General features: G+C 43.3%; 1 protein-coding gene across 1 annotated transcript in view; it reads right to left on the reverse strand.

The window, feature by feature from the left end:
* Positions 1-21560, reverse strand: part of kcnk3a (potassium channel, subfamily K, member 3a) — a 29880-nt gene extending 8320 nt beyond the window's left edge. The window contains exon 1 of the mRNA XM_062411489.1: positions 21229-21560. Coding sequence (XP_062267473.1) covers positions 21229-21511 — 283 coding nt within the window. The 5' untranslated portion in view covers positions 21512-21560. The remainder of the gene's footprint in view (positions 1-21228) is intronic.
* Between the last annotated feature and the right edge of the window lie 934 nt (positions 21561-22494).

Consider the following 22494-nt stretch of genomic DNA (forward strand, 5'->3'; position numbering starts at 1 on the left):
CTGTTCAAATGTGCAAATAAACACTGGTCATGTCAACCGCTCGGTACAGACTGTCTTCGAACAAGCTGCTTCCCAGCATGCCTGCAGCTCGCTCTCCTCTCCAGCTGCGGCTGGCCAAGGATGTCATCACGCGACACGGATAACTGTGGATCTTATCTACACGTGAGCATCAAACGTTTCCACGAAGGACGCACAAAGATTTTGGAGTAGAAGTTAATCATTAAATCTGGTTTTCCCACGACTCGTGTCCTACCTCTGTGTTAAGCGGCCACCATCGACTCTCAATCACAGACACCTCAAACTCCAGACGACCCCGGGACTGTTTACTCAGGCTCTCAAACACAGCTCTGGCTCTCCCACCTCCCTCCATTACCCCGTCCAGCTTTTGACCCACAGGGCCTTGCTGACAGATGCTGGGTAATGTCCATGTAATGAGAGCGAAGGCAAAGAATTGGAGGAATACTTTTTATCAGGGGGGGGGGGGGGTAGAAATATCAATATTTAGAGTCAATGAGTTTAAAACTGAAGCAAAGCTATTTAATTTATTTTCAATGAGTGGGAGTTCAATGAGTTTTCATCGAGTTATGGATTAGAGAACGAGCTATTTCTGCTGTTTTAACGGCTTCCGTGCTTTATTATTCAGAAAGTCAGAGCTGATACAGAGGTGCACAGTGAGTAGTGAGACATTCTATATGTTAGTGCCACGGGTTAATTCAGTTCATCTGTCTCGAAATAATAAATACAACTCAACAAATCCCTTTTGTTGACCATTATCCCGCTAGACTGACTTCCCATAGTAAGGACAGAGAATATATAGTTTTTCAGAGTCTTCCAGAGTCATTAAAAAAGAATCATATATTATTGCCGCCTCTATGCTTAAGACTTTATTAAAGATGACAGTCATGGTTAAAAGAAACCGATGTTCCCTCCAGAGAGGATGCAAGTGTTGGTCAAATGTGTTTTGTTGACTTTACAATCCACCTCAATCATAAAAAACAACTATGCACTGCTCTGCGACTGGAGAGGCGTATGGCACGGATCTCTTTTGCTCATCCCTGACCATCAGGCCACCGCTGCTTCTGTATCTGACCCACATCAGATATTCAGTATTCAGCAGGACTCAGTCAATAGAACCCTGAAGCTGACCGGTTCACCTGTGTAGGCAAAGTTCAGTGAGGCTCCACCAAGCAGGCAGAACCCCTAGAATCGGAGGATCAGTTGTTGCTACTGCTACATTTATTATTCTCAGCTGCAGAGCGCTGGATCTCCATCTGTATATTCTATTCAATTATTGATATCGACCTATCGCATGTCCAAATGCACCAAGTTCAACTCTGCACCTGCAGCAACTGTCTTTTCACCAAGTACCAGATAAACTTATGATACTGATCATACTGATGAGTAATTGCGACACTACATATATGTCGTACTTTTAACTAAGATCCTTTATTTATCACATTATTGTATTTATACGTTGCATTCGATACCTGTAATAATGTCAGGTATGTCAGCGTCCACATTATACCGACCCTGCTGTCAGCAAAATGCAGCAGAGGAGAAAATATCTCTCTAATCAAACTTTCATTATATGCAGTGACAGTGAACACACAGCCTGCACAGCGGAGCGGGAAGGTGTCGGCGGGCACTGGATATATTCATCACAGGCAATCCCATGTAACGCTAGAGGAGACAGCGCATTGGCAAATCGTCTGTCTGGGTTCACTTTAACTTGGTTACCCCGGTGCGGGCTCCGAATTAGGGCCTGGGAGCATGTGCTCTCATCCAGCACACAGCTGAGGCCCAAACACTGAAGCATTACAAGCCTGAAGACCCGAAGAGACAAGAGGTTTCATCACGGGCTGTGACTTGGCTGCTGTGCACCCCGGCTTCACCTGTCTTGTAATAAAACCCCTCACCAGCATGCAACACAGTCACAACATTTACACACACACACTTAGCATCATGTGAAGCATTGAAACAACAACGTCTGCTTGCGTGTGTCCGACCGTCCTGGTTCTAATCTTTGGCTTTCACAGTGAGGAAAAAAAAATCCCTATCAGAGTTTTTTCCAAACGTACTCCGTAGGTTCCTTTTTAGGGGATATGAGCGGGAACCTTGGCAGGCCGCAATTTTCCATGAGGTCAGTACGCAAGGCATTCCATGTGGAGTGTGAGATCTGTGGGAGGGTTACCTAATTAAATAACTCACGTGATTTATGTACCTGATACACAGTTGATACGGGTTTCTTCTCAAATTCACTACACAGCTGGACCGCGGCACGAGTTTACATACACAGATAGTGCACACAAATGGGGGGGAGGAGGAGGAGGAAGAAGAGGAAATGAGAGATTAAATATAAAGGGGAAGAAAAGCAAAATACAGTTAAGAAAAGGGACAAACCGATTTTTAATATATAACAGAGAGAAAGTCTGTGCTGTGCCAAGTTTTCTTTTAAAAACATTGTACAGTTCTGAAACCAAGACACACATAGCTTTAAAACTTAATTTAGAACGTAGGAAGTCTTTAATTTGTAGTCACCGCTAATAGGAACAAGTTGGGATTTGGTTCCAGGCCTTTAAGAGGTCAACTCAAATAACAGAGGGATCTGTTTCCACTGCTCCATTTGGGTATCTGCTTTGAAAGTGGGCCTCTGTTGGCACAGGGAGATCATTTGATTTGAGACTGGAATTCATAATTGTTTGTGTTGGGGAGAGATGCTAATTCCCCGTGGTAAACAACTGGAAGGATTGCAATAACATACCTGGGGAACTGAGCAGAAAATGTTGCCTCAAAACATGAAGTCTGGAGAGAATCAAACAAACTAAACTTCAGTTCTGTTCCTGCACTACTGACCTCAGATCAGTGAACATGTAAAGAGAGCACAGGTCAGCGGGGGGGGTGAGGGGAGAGGACATAAATCAACGTGGTACAGGGTTCCCGGGCCAGCACTGCAAAATGAGAGAGGTGGAAACCCAACAGTTTGTAAATGCAAGCAGTGGGGAAAGAATATGTCCGTATGCATTTCACCGTAATTTAAATATCAGGAAGATCGGATATAAAAGCTATAACAAGTTGTTCCACTCCGGTCCAGCAGGTGGCACACGACTACACAACAATGTTGATACTATATAAATCGACAAAAATATAATCAAACAAAAAGTTGATGGTTAGCGAAAAGAATGACAACAGTTCCAATAGCTACTTGAAAATAATAGATTAACCGCTGAATGCCTTAGTTAAAAATAATGTAAAATGTCAATAAAACTAATGGAAAACCAGTTCATTTAAATATCTAAAGACAGTAATTGATATATGGTTCAATTAAATACCTTAAATTGTAGTCTGTTAAATTAAAAACTTAAATAGCTAACTGAAGTTGTAGTGGAGATAGCTACAAGTGGTGAACAAAGAGTCGGAAGTGTTAGCACTCAAGCTAACAGTGATGGTTAAACTATAACAGGGAGAGGCGGTGGTCTAGTGGCAGAACGTTGGACTATGGGCAGAGAAGGTCTCTGGTTCGACTCCACGGAGAGACAACAAGAAGACGAACCTGGATTGATCTGTCCAAAAATCCAAGAGGATTCTCCCTACCCTGTCTAGTGCCCCTGAGCAAGGCACCTTACCCCCCCAACATCTGCTCCCCGAGCGCCGTACATGGTCGCTCACTGCTCTGTGTGTCCTGCACCAGATGGGTTAAAAGCAGAGATTAAATTTCCCTACCTGCATGAGTGTGCCTTTGCATGTCTGTGCATGTGTTTGGGACTAATAAATGCATCTTAATCTTAATCGCATCTTAATAACAGTGGATAATTCAACCAAGCTAAAAGTTGAAAATGGCTAATGTGTTGCTAAAAGTAATGTTTTTTTTATGTAAGATTTGAATCGATAAATGGAGGATAAGTTTTTGGATATGACATGTGTGAAATCGTTAAATAAGTTAAATATTCAAATCATTTCAAGAGAATAATTGAGGAACAAAGCGGTCTGTCTTAAGAGGTTCATCTAATGAGGCCGCTCTGGTACATCAGACCAAAAAGTGTTGTGAAGCCCGGGCTAGACTTTAGGCTACAGTGCATAATTAGTCACAGATGCCACGGCTGATGATGGTGGTGAGGATGACGAGGGCCGTTTTCTGTGGAATACGTTCAGAGCCCAGACACACACTTACATCTCGACCAGGAACTGTGCCAAGAGTGAATCAGCGGATGACTGCTCATATTCACACACTATTAAACAGCTCTAGAGTCTAATGGTTTTGTCTCATGTGCTGGGCGGAGAGGCCGCGGATACTGTACCACATGAAACTACACGTATCGCTCGCTAGACCCGACTCACTGGAGGAGCCTCTCTGGTCCAGCATGTGAGAAACAGTCCAGCTCAGCGTCATTAAACGAAACATATGTGACAAGCCTGCTGTAATTTGACGTGGTCATTTCACGCCTGCCTTGTGATTTCTGCCGATTTGGACTGCGGCCGGGTGATGTTTTATTCAGCCGAATGCCTTTTTTAAAAATAGCTTGTCTTGCCTTCTTGTTCCTCTTCGCTCACTCAGCTCCTGACTCTCTCTCTGCCCTCCTCTCTCTGCCCTTCTCTCTCTGCCCTCCTCTCTGTGTTTCCCTGTCGTCCTCGCTCTCTAATTCAATGAGATGTGTTGCAGCCTGCGCAGCACAGTCACCTGCCTCCGTCACCTGATTCCACTGATATATTCGTACATGCTCTGGCCCCCGTTCCGCTCATTCAGCTGCTCTCAGGGAGCAGATGCTGTCCTGAACTGACGGGCTGGCAGAGGGGGGGGCACGCGTGTCTGGCACATAACACACATGCATCAGATTACACAGCAAAAAAGGACGACAACAAGGTAAAAAGCCAGGATTAAATGAGAGGACAAGGACACACAATGGCACAATGATAAGCTTACAGGCGGCACAGAGAATTTTGATGATATGCACAAGCCATCCTTATGTTTTTGAATTCTTCGAGGGCAGCATCAGCAAAACCAGGACACATCCGGCTGCGTTTCTATCCAGCTGCTTCATGAATTTTAAATTCATGCATCTCAGTGGCAAAGCTGGATAAACAATCAAAAGCAATGGTTTAACAGCTTCTTGCTGGATAATCAACACCACCAACGGTTTTTAATTCAATTAAAACTCCTGATATTTGCATATCGGTGGCTGGATCTGCATGTTGATTCACAGTAACTTAAAAAGTGTAGCCAACATTTTGTTAGAAGTCTCCATTGACAGAGGCTTGAGGCTTATATTTGGCTTTATACTGTTGTTCAACTTTTGTTTAGGTATTGTTTATGTTTTCCTATATAAATTATTATCTGCAGAAACGGCCAATATCAAATTGTCAATGAAATAGCCCAAACAACATTTCATCCTGTATCCAGAAGATTCAACGAAATGTTTTCTTTAAATGGGATTTGACCAAGATACAGTCAAACACACGGTGTGTGGTTCTGACAATGGCTTTCTAGAGACAGAAGTGCCCATCAACGTCCTGGCTGAGTTGCCCGACTGGGATTGTTTCCATTCCGAAAAACGATCATGTGTCATGTTATTTGATGCATGAGACTAATGCTGGTACCTGAATTAATGACCAGAGGCAATTAAATCAAGTAATGGATCTTATTAAGCTGTTACATGAACCCCGAACCACACGGCCTGATGCTCGTCAGCCTCTTCTGTACTGCAAAACTAGTCGTCATTTTATTTTTGGTGCTAAACTGAGAAATCTGAACAAATAAAAAGCAAAACACAGAACAAAAAACAAATGCTATTTGACTTAATGCTGTTTTTGTCCTGTCTGTCAGTCACAGAAGGCGCTACAATACAATGCCTTCATCTAAATGCGCTGGAAAAGCTACGTGGCTAAACATCACAAAATCGTGGAGACAAAAAGGTTTTTGACAGGAACAAATAGCTTTTCAAAAAAACATTCTTATTAGTTTTCCTGTGCTGCATTCTTTAGACTTGTACTTTTAAAGTGTTATCATGATAAGATAGAAAATCACTGGCAGTTGCAATTTTTGAGGTCAAACGTTAAAATAGTTATTCTGCTCATATTCAGATTTAAAATATGAGTTAAGGTTTTTACTTGAAAAGGTTTAAATGCTCTAATGTTCAGAAAAATCATCACTTTCCTCTGATGATTGCTGCAGCTCCTCTTTTCAGCTCCTGTCTGAAACACTTGCTTTTAGCTCCTGTCTCTTTAAGACCCCCCCCCCCATTCTGCTCTGATTGGCCAGCTTCCGACTTCTCTCGGAAACTTTACTGCGAACTTCGGGCTTTTTAGCTCTTACATAGGAAATAAAATTGGACAAAACATCATATGTCTCCACCACAACGAAGCTCTCGCTGCTTTTGCTTCTTTGTGACATGCTAACACGTCACGCTACATGTTGTGTGTGCGATGTCCGAATCAAATCACACAGTGTCGGAACTTTGTCCGAACTACGACTGAATGACCGTCCGCTTTTATCTGTGTGCCTGGTCTCCTTGACACCTTGGTGAGGTAGCCACCGCCTCGGGCCGCCCATATGGCGCGAGCCGACAGATCGGGAGCGGGACATCAGTTCCACCTCCACTCAGTCTGCGGGTTCACCTCAACAGACCTGAGTCACACGGTATCTGCAAAATCCCTCCGCAGCATTTGTTCTAACCTACTTGGAGGAGTAAACCTGCATCATGTCAGTTTAGACAAAACCGATTAGAATGAATCTTGTGGATACAGATGGTTTTGCGAGTTTTAAATCTGTTTTTGTTATTCAGCAATATTTCCTAAGTGGTGAATTCAGGGTAGACGTCCTGTCTGGTTTAACCATTTCACGTAAATTAACAGTGATTTATTTCCCCTCCTGCCACGTTTCCTGTCCTGTGTTTTTTTACACGTCTGTAAAACCAAACCTTCCCCTGAATCTAACAACAAAAGTGTCTTATTGTTAACGGCTGATGTTGAGCACAGTAACCGAAGACCATAAATGTCAGTGGCCATGATGCTTTTTATGTTGTAATGATAGCGAGTAGGTTTACTGGCAAGCGAGTGTAGATGTTTTTTTGGTGACGTCTTTTTGTTCCAGCACCAAAGAAGGAGTTCAAAAGCTTTCTGCTTTGTATTCGGACGATAAAAGTAGGAGGTACTGCCTCGTTAATGTAGTGTAGTAAAAAAAACAAAGGATTACTCACTAGCTTTACATGATCAATTTAATGTGTGCAAAATATCCTGTATCAGTTTTTCAATTTCCTAACTTTGTGTCCTTAAAATAAATCGTAATTTACAAGACAGGGTGACCCAACACCAGGCGGAGATGAGTCAACTGTTTATACACGAGAACACTTTCTGGAAATTACAACCAGTGTATCCATATTCACAGATAAGAGTGGTCTCGGATTGCTATGGCATCCGTCCTTTTACACAATTCTTGAGTGCACTCCAAAACAATCAACAGACAAGAACATTGCTACTGCACAATTCCACAAAACCACAGATTACATTCAAATGCAGCACTTATGTCAAATGCCATTTTCACCGCAATATCTAGCAAAGGCAACAACAGATGATCACTGAGCTGAGGGTCATGGTTATCTCAGTTTCACTTAACTAAATCACTTGGTTCATGTCAGGGAAAAGTCGTTGTGAACATCTTCACACAGTCTTGCACACTGGTGCCTGCAGTCCCCCGTGGGGGGGTCACAACAGGGAAGGCAAAACAGACGATTGCTTTGGGAACTGAGGTGAAAGGGGGGGGGGGGCCAGAGAGTGACTATTAATGTCAGAACACAGCAAAAAAATGTTTTAATTAAATGATCGGTTGTGTATGGGAGGCCACAACAACAACATGGTCAGGAATCACCAAATGAGGCTCAGTAATACAATTTGAGATTTTGGTTGTAGACTAGCTTGAGCAGTTCAATTCAAAACGTCCTTTTTGCAGGGGACCACTAAAAGTCAATTGAAACGCGCCTTGGCCCCTGATTGACTTTGAATTCAGATGTCCAGTAGGAGGCCTGAGCACAAACAAACCTGTCTCAAGTTAAGTTACTGCAGCACATGGGACAGCAACGGACCAGTAGGACACATGTCAGCAAACATAACTAATCGATTTATTTTTCAAAGTGAATGCAGTTGATAGTTTGCAATCATAGAAGTGAGCTTTTGGATCGGACTTTTGGCAAATTGATCCATTTCTCAAATCAACCTTTCTGGATTGTTTGCTATGATCAAACTGTTTCCTGAAGCAAAGCTACGGCAGTAACAACATTTTGAACATGGATCTGAGGTTCCCAATCATTTGAGATGAATATCAAAGCCAGGGAGGCTATGTTTTGACCCCTGTCAATTTGTATGATTACAAATTTCTACATATCTTGAGAGAATTATTTGGTACAGCTCAGGGAACAACCTATAACATCTTGGTGCGGATCAGGGGCCGGATCCAGGATTTTTTTCTACTGACTTCAACATTGCTCGAGAGAGAATTTTGCATAATTTCCCCAAGGAGTAAAACATGGATCATTTAGGAAAAATACCTCAATCAAGTGTGTGGAATGTGGTGCAGCTTGATAGATTCTAGGCGGCTGTCGGGCCCTGGTGGAGCTCTGCGCTCTTCTCTGTGCCACAGGATTTCTATATTGCTCTACATGTAAAACACAGAACAAAGAGCAACCCAGCCATCTCCCAGAGTCATCATGGAACCATCAGTTCAACTAAAAAAGCTTTAACTGCATCTTTGACACCTCAGATTGCTTTTGTTCCCATTTGTGCCAATTGCCATGAACAATAAACACCCTGGACCCGTTTCCCACCGCCACACATCAGCTTGTAGATCGGGAGCAGACGCTTCCTCTCTGACAGCAGTGGTATTGGGATTATTCCAAAGAAAAACAGGTTAGCAGACTGTTTCTTTAGCCCAAGGTTTTCACAGGGGACTTTTTTTCGTACAGATATTAAATGTGTACTCATAAGCTCGCGTTCAGATCGCGGCCCTCGGGGGTAAACACAACTCACCTATCACTGTTATTGTTATTATCATTACGCCCCAGTGTGTGACAGTCCACTTCATCCAGGTTGGCTTGTTGAGAGATTAAGCAGATGCTGGAAACAAATTGGAAAACAAATTCCCCGGGGAGACTCTGCATAAGCCGGGCGAGCAGCGGTCTCTTGGCGCTGTCGGACCGAATCATTCCAGCGCTCGGAGCCAGTTGGAGAAGCGTCCGGCTAATACAACACCGCGGTTACCAAAGCATTCAACACTGTCCCGCTCTCTGGACGGCTGGAGCCGTCAGGAGCCGGCGACTTGTGAGAGAAATCACTTCAGGTTGTTATGATGAGGCCGGCGATGAAAGCTCTCCCGTTTGTTCTGTGAGCAGTTATAGCTTCTCACCTCTCACCTCGGTGTTTGGATGCTTTCCACGCGGCTGAGGAGCCTCTACCCTGCCTGATGTGGAAAGATTTTCTTTATTGTGACACAGACTTATACCGAGGCAGAAAAGAGCTGAGGCTCCTAGAGCTCTCCAGGCACCGGGGAGACAGCTCAGTGCTTTGGGCAGATAATCAACACTCATCCAGCTGGTATAACACCCCCACCCGTCGGAGAGGAGTGTGTGCGAGAGCCACTTTTCGTGACATTGTGTGATCCTCGGGGAGAACTTCTCCGCCGTGGTCATGTGACAGGCTGCGTTTCGCCTTTTTATAGCAACAGAGTGTAATTTAGTTTTTTGGGCCTTGAGCTTCGAATGGTACTTTTTCAGATATCAGTTTTCTGACGCTGACTTTAGCACACCGAGCTCAGCTGTCTGGGTTTTGTGGGTTACGTATAAATCATCACACTTCTGGTTCTGTGCCGCTCCACTGCTTATTGAAAGGGTTAAATCCTAGTTCTGAATGCAAAACACGCACACACACATATACTAATGTACACATAATGAGCTCCAATAAACCAACGCAGACAATTTGCAGCTCAGTCTTGGCCATAATACTGTGTCTCTTAAGCATTATTGAGTAAAATGTATCTATGGCTTTGCATTAGTGTCTTTCCCCACAAATTTGCCGTAATTTCCGTTCAAGCATTTCCTGTATAGATTCTTTTTTTAGATTAATGCTCACATAGCCAATGAACTGCGGCAGACATTATCATTTTTTGTCTCTGAGCAGATTTAGTGTTTATTGGCACATGTGTGGGTTTATTTAGGAATCTGTTGAGTGTTGATGAAGAAGAGTTTGAAAATAACCCAGTTTGTGATGCATGAAGACCTCGGTAACATCACTGAATAATGTATTTCTGAAAAATGGCCATCATTGTGCTGGTCCTGTGAAACCGCGTGGTGGAAGTCGAGTGCAAGAAAAACAACTATGATCTTTAATTTATCAGCGAAAGCTCAAATCTGCACTTATTATAACATCACTTCTCAACCGAATGAGTTATATGATCAAAATCCTGTCAAGATATAAACTGTCATGGGAGCTGTGGATTCATCTGTTTAAAAAGCAATTGCTGGACGACAATTTGTCTTAAAATATGGAAAACAAAATGCAGGAACATGCTCAACAAGACTGAAGAAAGAAATACAGCAATGAGAGATTGTTATGAGTTACAGCAGCGAGAGGAATAGTAGCTTCCATGGATGTGACATCCTAACTGACTTTTAATTACAATCTTTTGAAAACAATTTCAACCAGATATGTCTAATTATAAATCACACAATCTGGCCACACTTTAACACCTTGTAAGAAATATTTCTACACATCCTCAATGTTCCTTGCAAAGCTTAATTTTCCATAACATCCTCCATGGCAAAACCCAAGAGGCACAATAGCCGTAAATCTTTTTTTTCCACTAGCATTGTTCCCCGACTCACATCTCAACTGTTCGCACCCCCGAACACATTTGCAATACCTTTCCTTTTCAGGTCACGAGGAGAGAACCAGTGTTGGAGCCTTATTTAAGAGGCAGCCTCATCTGTATACTCCGCACACATGGACACTTTACATATTTCATTTTCTTCTTTGCCTCGGTCACTTGCAACTTACGAACATGGTCTCTGATCGAGAGAAAAGGTTTTGATGACAGTTTGGATTTAGCTCACTGTTTACACAGATGTGGAAAATCTAAATATTCAATCTCATTTCAGCGTTCAGCATTTGCTCCCCTCATTGGTTTGTTTTCATTCATTTTCTCATCACCTTAGTTTGCCCACACAGGTTCGATTAATTTGCACTCAACCACCCTGGATATTTAGGTTTGAATCGAGTTGAATTTAACCTTTATCTTATCTTCTTCTTGTGTGTTATTTGCTTTAACCAAACCAGTATCTATGTTTAGGTATGTTGGTTCAGTTAGCACCTCACTGTTTGGTTGTTATATAGCAGGATTATGCAAAAACTACTGAAACAATATCCATTCAATTCTATGAGGGAGAGGGACAAGGTAGAACCCATTGAGTCCATAAGAACCCCAAAACTCATTAAGAACTTTGGCGATAGTTGGGGTGCACATGGTAAGAGTGAAAGAGAACTTGCTTGAGAGAGAGGTTATGTGCACAACTGCTGTAACTATGAGGTCTGACTGTCTGCATGGATGGTAACAACTTTATGGACGATGGTGCAAAACATCTAGTTAGAGATCTCTTATGCTGTCATGACAAATGTAAGAAAATTTGATTATTTATGAACCTGAGGAAGAAGAAATAAGAAGATGTTGTTAACTTATGGGTTTGTATTGTTGTTGTATTTTCTGGGCAATGAAAATGTGTTTTTTCTTCAACCAACCAACCTGTTTCCTCTTTGCCTCACTGACAGTCACAGCCGGATTTTCCATATTCATCAGTAGATTGTCATCCAAAGGTGGTGTCACCAGTGGAGTCCAAACATGACTCCACTGGTGACATATCATTTTGTTATGGTGAACACAAGGTTGAAATGTATTTTTAAGTCCCACCTACACCGTCATATAACCATAAATACTCATGAGAGCAGTATATGTGTATTAATGATCTGCAGAAAGTGGTCCTCAACAAATGCTTTATTTACTTCAGTTTTAGTGCCATGTTAAAAGCTACAATACGCAGTTGTTATAGTAAGTTATGTGCATCACACTGACATAAAGAATAATGTCACACTTGTCTTTTAAAATAAGCAATAACTTCAGCAATGTACTGCACCGCCAGGTGACATTTACAGCATTGATGGGGTTGTAACAGGTATTTATTGTCTGGAACACTATGACACATCTCAATTAATCTCAAATTTCCAGTGGAAGGATTATGACATTAACTCAGCGTCCGTATCCAGCCCGCACTAAAAGCTCTGGGTTGTAAAAGAGGCACATAATTCAATACAGAAGCAGGACATGAGATTATAGGAGTTTTTCCATTCAGAGGGGAAAAGATGGAGAAATGATTTCACACTTCTGATCAAATAAACCTCCCAGGAGTTGGTTCCGCTGAGTTTATCTGAAACTTTACACCCCAGCCTATATTTGTACTCTGGAACCCGAATCAGTAGGAAAGGATTCAGATCTCACTACTGTGTACTATTTTATTTGGTCTCACTCCAGCCCGCCCGCGCTGGACTAAGAAGTCTAACAAACACAAAGTCATGTTTTGTTTAGTGAGTCAGGCAGGCACTCAACTTTCCATCGAGGCTGCGGAGCATTAAGCAGACGCACGAAAAGGTAAACACTCGCTGGTCATGTGAACGGAGCAGGAGCAGCAGTGAGAGTCGCCTCTATCAACTTTCTCACATGTTGCTCCTTTAGATCCAGAGCAGCAACAAGCTTTCTCAACCAATAACAGCCGAGGTCTAATCTGCCTGTAGATTCAGTTTGTCCCAGTCACACCTTTAAAATAAATACAACCTCACGTTTACACACCGCCTTCGAAAGTGTCAATCATTAAAGTTTCTGGAACAGGTTTGATTTTTTAGTTGGTTGCGTTTTTCGCTTCCTTCAAAGTTGTTTTGAGCTTTTTCTCCAACTTCAAATTGTATAATAAAAGAAGCTGGTTTCAGTTTTCAGATTAAAAGAAAATGCATATGAAAGATAAAGACCTGACTGGGGATCTACAGAGGATTGATTCTGTGCAACTAATGCTAAAATGCTTCCAGGGCGGCACGGTGGTTCCCCGTTCGAATCCTGGTTGGAGTTTCCGTGTTCTCCCTGTGTTGCCTTCCTCCCTCTTCCCTACACAGTCTGTAGGTATGAATGTGAGTGTGAAGAGTCGCTTGTCTCTGTACCTTGGTTCTGTGATACACTTGCGTCCTGGAATAAGTGGTATAGATAACGTATGGATGAATGTTCCCAGTGCTGGAAGTGACTGATAAAACCCAGTGAACAACCTGAAGCACCATGTTTTTGTTTGTTTTGAGTCTATTGAGTTGTTGTTGGCGTTATGGAGGTGTATGTGCTTTGCTGTCCCTTCTGCCTCTATAATATTTAATCTATTCAATTCCTTTAATACAGTAACAATGATTACAAAACAAAGAATGTATTAAAATTCACTTTAGTGCAGCACTTTAGTGTTCATTAAAGTTTGCTGCTCATTTGGGTCCACTCCCTAAACCCAGAGACTTAAACAAATCAACAAAGTTTCCTTCATTAGAACCAAGGAGCTCCGTCTCGCCGACTCTCTTTCTCTCCTTCTTTTATAATTACGCTCTACATAACAACACGCGACAGCAGATAAGAGCCGCTCTCCTAATCGAGACCTCATTGCTTTTCGCCATTTGTGAGTAATTAAGTCAACGTTATCTCGGGGGAAGCCATCAAGAGCAGATTTACAAGGTGCTTCTTCTCAAGCACACACAGGATTTCCAGGGAACGTTCACTGGTACGAAAATACAATGAGAGAGCATCATCAATACAATACAAGCTTACTCCAGGCGGGTTCAGTCCAAAGGAAAGCTGATTTCAGTTCTAAATGTAGAAATGTAGAGAAAGTCTATGAGCTTAATAAATGCATGATGTGAGGGCAGTCATCACATTTATGTTTGTGTCAGTAACAGGTCACTTGCTGCACGAGGTAACTCCTCAGCAGGTACACTCGAATATAAGCTACAGACTCAGAGCTGCCCTTCTTTTGAAGTTTGCGGTCTTTCAACCACACCTCCCTCCTTGTGAGTGTTTTATCTTTATACGCAGAATGGGACACAACAATGTTTAAGATGAAGACGAGGGAGTTTTTGTCTTGAGGATGAGGTGAAACCATCACTTACATTAGTGATAGCACAGCTTTGCAGTCCCCGCTGGTATCGAGTCCCATCGGTAAGTCAGAGCAGAACGATTGAACCAAACCGAGCTCAGTCACTCTCGCAGCTCTGGACGTCTCCAGTGACAGCCCTGTGGCAGGACTGACTCAAAGACGCTGAGTCCACTGCTCTGTCTTAATTAACATTGTTAACATGGTTATACAGTATACGTCATCCAGTGTTTGTCCTCTCTGGACCCTCAGGACCTCAAACCTGTTAAGTTTGTTGTGTCATTTATATCTTAAAGAGAAAACTCATATTTCTTCTGTCAGCAAACAGCCCTAAGTCAAGTTCTATCTCTGTGATGAGTGAGGGGGACACTGCTTCGCTGCACCGCCCCACGCCGGCTTATATAAGGTTGTACACGCTGTGCTGGGGCCCTTTTATGCAGAGAGCAGGGAGAGTTACAGTTACTTTATCCCCCAATTCACTTGAAACTCAGAAGCAGCAGCTCCTCAGCAGAGCAGGGATCAGTTCACCCCCCAATTCGATTAGACTGTAAACTGAAACAAGCTCTTGTGGAATCTACACCTTCCACTGTCGACTGATTCATTGTAGATAGGCTCCATTTCTTTCAGTCAGTGAAAAAATAAAAATCGAGGTACAAAACTTCAAATTGGCCCCAACAGCTCATGTAGGAAAAGCAAGAAATAGAAATACACTCATGCTTTTGAATGTGTTCAAACAAGATGTCTTAGAGACGTCTCATCAAAGTCACTCAGATTCTTATGAAACCATCTTTGACGTGCACTTTTTACCTCCGTCCATGTCCCCTCCTTTAACATGGAGGAGGTGGGGTTTATGACTGATATTTCCACCAGGGGGGCGATTAAAAAGTGAAGCCACGTAATCCACGATGATTCATGCTATCCATCTTTATAAACAGTCATGTTATCATGTAAACATAGGTTGTAACTCCTTATATAACTTTAATGGTAAAGCAAAGTAGCAGTACATACTGTAAATACTAGATTGAGGCCCATTCGAGTTATATTATATGGTAAGTACATGTTGTAATAAAAGCTATTCTAGAGAAGCACTTACAGCACCCACACATCTCTATGCCCTTACTACCAGTGGGAATACATCACAGCCCGTTGTTGTTACGTCGCAACACATTCTAGTTTAGTTGTGTATTTATTTGTGTTCACTTGATTTATTGCCGACTGGGAAGTGACACGTCCTCCTCCGTCTGATGATGATCGGTGAGAGTTATATTCTCTGTGCACTCAACCACTTACCGCGCTCACCTCTTAAGCTGACTGAATAATAATGATGATACTAATGTAAGTAATTGCCATTAATAATTCAGGACGCGCCCTCTAATTGTGCAACTGCTGTAAATGGATTCAATCAAAGTCGGTGTCAGCGATGGAAACCCGCGAAAATGACGGGATAATTTATTCATTGTCAGGCCACATATAGAAACATCAGGTTCACTCACCCAGAGAGGATTTACTGAGCATGTCTGCTCTTTTTCAGCGGCGGCCTGCTTCGCATTAGAGCACTAATGTGCTTCCACACTTGGTAGCTGCCCAGTGCATCAACAACTAATGTGCTGGTGGTGACAGAGCAACTGAACCAGGCTTCAGCGCTCTGGTCCAAGCCTCCATTTTAATGGGTTGGAGGAGTTTTGCGAAGCATCCAGCAGGTTTCCCTCTCAAGTCCAAGGCTCTAGCCCTGACTGGATGCTATCTTTTGGGATTATAGTGACGCACACAGATGCATTTGTATTCATTTCTCCTCCTCTCCCTAAAAATCACACATTCAGAGGCTGCAGACGATGAAACGCTGAGCTCACGTCTGCGCCGACGAGAGGCAAACAGCCAAATGATCTCTGAGCAAAAACTGTTTAACAAGAGGTGATTCACAAGGATACAAAATCCAAGCAGAGGATGTGATTTTGAAGGAATGTTTTTCTAACTACAACCACATGGTGACCTTTATGAGTCCTATTCTGATGAAAAGTTGTGTTTATGAGTTTGAGAGAAGGTTAATGACTCTGGAGATTAGATATATGCGCAAGATTAATTAACTTGAAAGGTCAGATCACGCAGATTACGCAGATCTTTCTTTCTTTCTTTCCGTCTTTCCGTCTTTCCGTGGGGGGTCACAGAACTAAGGAGCATACTGGGAATGTCACTTCCGCCGAGGCTAACACCTCATCTTGTCATGTTAGAGAAGGTGAATTATACATCCATTTATAAAGCTCAGGTTTAAAGAAACTCCCCCAGCGCCTCCACAGAGTTTCATGAAAACCAGATCAGTAGTTTTGGACAATGATGACAGACAAACAAACGGAAAAGTGCCAATCAAAACATAACAAGAACTGGCCGAAGTAAAAATAATAACAAGTGTTCCCATTTGACATTAATCTGGATGACCCACATACACACAGAGCACTCGTAGTTCCAATAAAAACTTGATGGCGAGGTCTGTGGATTATCCAGACATGCTGCTGTTGTAATTTCCTTCTCATAACATAATTTGTTATTTTAAAGATGTTGGAGTGGATGTGTGGCCGCGTCAGAGACAGATTAAACCGAAACGCTTGCTGGAAATGAACGCTTGCTCAGGAACGTTATGTTTACGAAGCCTACAACCTACTGGAGGAGCTCGACTTCTGCCTGCACTGCAAATTCTCCTCCTCAAAATTTGACCTTGAACAAGTAAGTCAATGACATAATTGACTTTAATTCACATATATTGTGTAATACCACGTAACTATTCATAGAGTCAGTCTAACCTCATGATCACGTGCTCACGTATAGCTGACTCGTGTATGTAAACTTGCCACAGCAGGGACGGTGGTTACATAACCTCTGAAGTACATGTGTCACACGTGTCCTCTGGCACCAATAAAAAAAAAACCTGCATCGTTTTTTGAGTGGGTGAACCAGGTTCTTACAGAGCGACTGTGACAACAACCCTCATCAGACATTAGTGTCAATGCTGAACCTTCTGTAAAACCTGAGGTCGAGTTGCTATGGAAAAGGCAGGTATTGCTGTATGACATGGGTATGGTTAAAATTGTGGTTATAGTTTCTGACAGGATGCAAACTTGAATCTCCAGCATTAAACCAGATCCACAACCCCCCCCCCCCCCCCTCCTGGTTCTCAATCTGCCTCCTGCAGTGGACCTGAACCTCGACTGCGAGCTGGGGAATCCTCCAATATGAACATAACTCTCTGCATGACTGGGCTTCACTAAGAGGTCATTGTTCCTATCAATAATTTATAAATAATAATTATTTGGATTATGATATTTTACATAAATTGCTAAGAGAATATTATATCAGTGTATGTTAAAGAATAGTCTGATTATGACTCAATTCAATATTTTACGAGCTGCTACGGGTTGACCCTAAATATTAAACCCAGAGCCTGTATCATCAACAAGACAAGAAATATCAGGAAATAATTTCTCTAAATCTTACCAAATCAAATTGGATCTATTAGTGTTAAATGGCAAAGAACGTGTGTGAGCTACTCCTTTAATTCAGCTTGTGTAACCACAGTGCTGTATCAAAGATTACTGTACATATGTCAACATGTGTTAAAGATATACGCAAGCCCTCTGCTTCACACGTGCTATAGAATCACACAATGTGTCCTTATCGGACCACACACAGCACATCAGATAACACACAGAGGATGAGGGACATGTCTTAAGACGGCTCTTTCATGTCCAGTGGAGATGCTCAACATGTCGGGGATGAACTTGAACTGCAGCATGGACACTGGTCATTCACCCCTGGAGTGGGTGAGGGCAGATGAGGGAGGCCATGTTTGCACCCTGTGTGAAGGGTCTCCCCCAGTATCTCCCCCAGTATCCCCCCCCCCCCCCCTCTCTCTCTCTCTCCAGAGCCCTCTTTCTGCTCAAAGCTCTTTTTTCTCCTCTTCCCCTCGCGGTGTTTGTCACATCGCTTCAATCTCTCCCAGAGCAGTGGGTGAGTAAATGGACACCCTGCCCTCCTACGCCCCCCCACCCTTTCCTTTCCTGTGGAAAGTGATGACTGATTACTGATTGCGACTTCTCCTCCCTTCTTCACTTATGTTAAATTATTAGTAGAGCATGCCAGAGCCAGATCTTGTCGTGTGTTCGCTGCTCTCCCACTGGCAGCCGAGCAGTAGGGAGACGCGAATTGAAGTGTATATTTATTCATAGCTTTCCAGGATATTGTTTGTTTTCATGGAATCAACAGCCCATCTCTAGTATATAATCTGAATTTCAAAGTAGCCATGTTGAGATTGACTCGTTTGCTTTTTTACTCATTTTTCCAAATCAGACGAAATAACAGTTATCACCTCAACTCGGGCACCGTGGTCCCTGGGGGTGTCTCAGTTGGATGTGAATTTCCAGAGGCCTCATTTCTTGATTGAATTCAATTATAACTTTAAAAAAAAATATGACAGAAAAAAAAAGAGGTTCATGACTATTTTTATACATCCGTTAATGACAGAAATAGTTTCAATCTGTTTTATAGCAAAATAACAATCTGATTAAATCACAGGCCTCATCGAGGGTTTCTGCTGCTCAGCATGTGGACGATATACTGTAAGTCATGAGGTCGTGATATTGAGTGTACAGTACAGTATCTACAGTGTTAATGTTGAGTGCCAGAAGGCCAATGGAACAGCGAGGGTCTGGTGTTGTCATTAATACTTAATGGCAGGCTGGAGCGCCAATCACTGTGTTTGTAGCTGCCTCTGGGCTCACAATTACAGAATGCGGTTACAGACACCCGGGGTTGGGTTAGTGTGCAATTAGTCGGCTGCATCTGATAGGGTTACAAGTCACAGGTCACTATGCTGACAACAGGCCCCGTCACTAAATACAGTGAGGGAGGGAGGTTTGGATAGAGGCTGCGGATAAGGACGGCTTCTAAAGAGATGAAGAGCAGACATTAAAGTCAGCCCATGTGACATCTGTAACAGGAAATGTCACAATCTCCTACTAATACATCAAAAAATTGCAATAAAAAGCACAATTCCTCAATTCAATAGCTTCAGGTCAGGCTAATGTTAGCGAGGACCCATCGGTACACGTGCTTGACCAATCGTGAGTCAGTCTCGGCTGTCAATCACGACGTTTCACCCCCTTTTCATGAGTAACAAATTAAAACCAACAGAAGAAATGAAAACGACATCTCTGAGAAGAATGTACTGTGATCCATGTCCTATTGACTAACATGGAGGAGGCGGGTTTATGGCCCTGGCTGCAGCCAGTTTATAGTGAGCTGTCATGTCGTCCATCTCTAAATTCCAGCAGCAGCAGTTGTATGACAGAGGTAAATTATGCATCCTCCTCTTTTTCAATATTTAAAATGTCTGACTAAGTTCAACTTGAACTCGAACTTGTAGTCGTTATGCAAAGAGCTGAGTGAAGCCGAGCTGCTAAACCGATGAGGCTGATTTTTGAAGGTTGTGTAATAAAGCGAGTGCAGAGCTAGCAGCCATGTGGCGCTGAGGGGCCTCTAGGAGCAAGAGTAATGAGTAAGAGCACAAGAAGACGAAGAGAAAGAGGCAATCGACTGTCTCATAACTTAATTTTCCTGGAGCGTCTCCTCTAATGACAACCTTTAGTTATATGAGCAGCAGATTTTCATATTTGGACAGACGCTTGTCCTGAAGAGTCATCAGCTTGGCTGCTGAAAATATGACTTTCAGCCGACCCCTTTCAAGACGGCCATTAAATAAAAAGGCTGCAGGACAAATTTCTGCCAGTGTTCAGTTTATGATGGTAATGATGCATCTCAAAGAACTGAAGGACACCTTGCCAGACACAGAACACAATAACAACGCATTGACACAAAGCAGTGATACAGTAGAACACCAGACCAGAACACTCTGTCGCCCTTTCAGCACTAAGGCAGATATTTTTCAAAACAAACAATATTTTACGAAGAACTTCCAAATCACAGTGGACTTCACTCTTCCCCACTGTTGCTTTGTGCAATGCACCAGAAACATCAACGACTGTTTACCACATCTCTACGTCTGCTTGGCACTGCTAGGTCTGAGTTCTCCAGGTTACCTGTATTCAAACAGATCTGCCTCGACCCAGGATTACACAAACACCACTGCTGTCCTCTCTGGTATTTGACAGATAGTTGATCGTTGACTTTATCGCCACCTGCTGGCCTGGCATGCTCGTTTTTGAGTATTCGTAGTCATTTTTGTGTGTCTGTTCAGACAAATAGCAGTGGAAGTAAGTAGTGTAGACAAAGCCACAATGCTGCAATTGTTTATACCACCATTATCGAGTATCGACCACCTCTAGCTGCCATGTACAACACATGGGAATTTAGCTTTTCGGCGTCATTATAGTGCTGCGCTAGAAAATGTACGAATTTTAAGAATGCGTTAAAAAGCTATTTAAGTGAGTTCTTGAGTACTTCTGAGATACTTCCTCCACTACTGCATATTCCTCATGGTTATCTCCTGTTTGTGTATTCTGTCCCCAGGTCCCTGTCTGTTCTCATGTAAAAACTGAAGGAGGCTTTCTGCTGCTGCCACACATCTAAATCTTTAAATCTAGTTTTAAGTGCTTCATTTGAATCTGGCCCTGAACTCAGTTGGAGTCTCTGTTATGATTCTGTAATATTATTTTTACTTTACATATGTTCTGTTAACTTATATTCTATACATGTCACTGTGTTTTTCTTGTGTACATCTTACCTCAAACCCACTGTGCTTGTGTTGTTTTTCTCACTTGACTTGAACAATTTCGTGTGATATTCTGCTGCAGCTGTGTTATCACTGTATAGTTTCCATATTACAGGTCGGTTACGTGACTTTAAATTCTCTGAGTCATGCTCTCGTCTGTGTTGCCTCCTGCAGTATTGTGTTATATATACAGCAAAGCAAACACCGGCCACCCTTTTCATGGAAGTTCACTGGGTTCACGTGAAGCAGGAACACGATCCATCAGGTCAACTTTTTCAAAATAAAAGTTTCCAGGCACGATCTCTCTCTTACCTATGGTGGTGATGACAGTGATGGCGAAGTAAAAGGAGCCGGCGAATTTCCACTGCACGCCGGCTTTGTGCGGCTTCAGCTGCAGCACCACCTTCTCCAGCCCGTCGAAGTCCACCGAGGACAAGTTGAAGGTCCGGAGCAGCGCCGCTTTCCTCAGGTCCAGCTTCCGCCGCTGGCTCGTCTCCTTCTGGGACTCCAACGCGTCGAAAATCGCGGCGCCCACGATCAGGTAGGTGAAGGTGCAGATGATGAGGGCGAGGGTCCGCACGTTCTGCCTCTTCATGGTGGTGGGTGGTTTGTGTGTGTATGTGTGTATGTGTGTGTGTGTGTGTGTGTGTCAGGGGGCCGGGCGGAGTGTGAGCGAGGGTCTGGAGGACGGGGAGCTCGGCTGCCTCATGGCTGTGAGCGGCTCTGACGGAGCGGAGGAGCTCTGAGTACTTTATGAGGAGCGGAGGAGCTGTTCATTCAGCACCACCCCTCCCTCCTTCTCCTCCCTCACTCCCTCCCTCCGTCACCTCCCACCCTCCCCCTACAGGCTACCATCCATCCACCCCTCCCTCCTTCTCCTCCCTCACTCCCTCTCCCCTTCACCTCACTCACTCACTCCCTCCCTCAACAGGCTTCCTTCCATCCTCCATCCATCCATTCATCCATCCATCCATCCAAACATCCAACCATCCAACCATCCAACCATCCAACCATCTATCCATCTATCCATCTATCCATTTATCCATCTATCTATCCATCCATCCCTCTTTCTCCTTCTCCTTCTCCTCACTTCCTCCCTTATTCACCTCACTCATTCACCTCACTCACTCCCTCCCTCTACAGGCATCCATTTATCCGTTAATTCATCCATCCATCCATCTATCCATCCCTTCTTCTCCTTCTCCTTCTCATTCTCCTTCTTCTCCTTCTCCTCACTTCCTCCCTTATTCACCTCACTCATTCACCTCACTCACTCCCTCCCTCTACAGGCATCCATTCATCCGTTAATTCATCCATCCATCCATCTATCCATCCCTTCTTCTCCTTCTCCTTCTCTTTCTCCTCACTCCCTCCCCATTCACCTCTCTCACTCCCTCCCTCTACAGGCATCCATCCATCCATCGATCCATCTATCCATTCCTCCTTCTCCTTCTCCTTCTCCTTCTCCTTCTTCTTCTTCTTCTCCTTCTCCTCACTTCCTCCCTTGTTCACCTCCTCCATTCACCTCACTCACTCCCTCCCTCTACAGGCATCCACCTATTCTCCCCATCAACTCTT

This window comes from Platichthys flesus, chromosome 18 (genome assembly GCF_949316205.1).
Source record: "Platichthys flesus chromosome 18, fPlaFle2.1, whole genome shotgun sequence".
NCBI lineage: Eukaryota > Metazoa > Chordata > Actinopteri > Pleuronectiformes > Pleuronectidae > Platichthys > Platichthys flesus.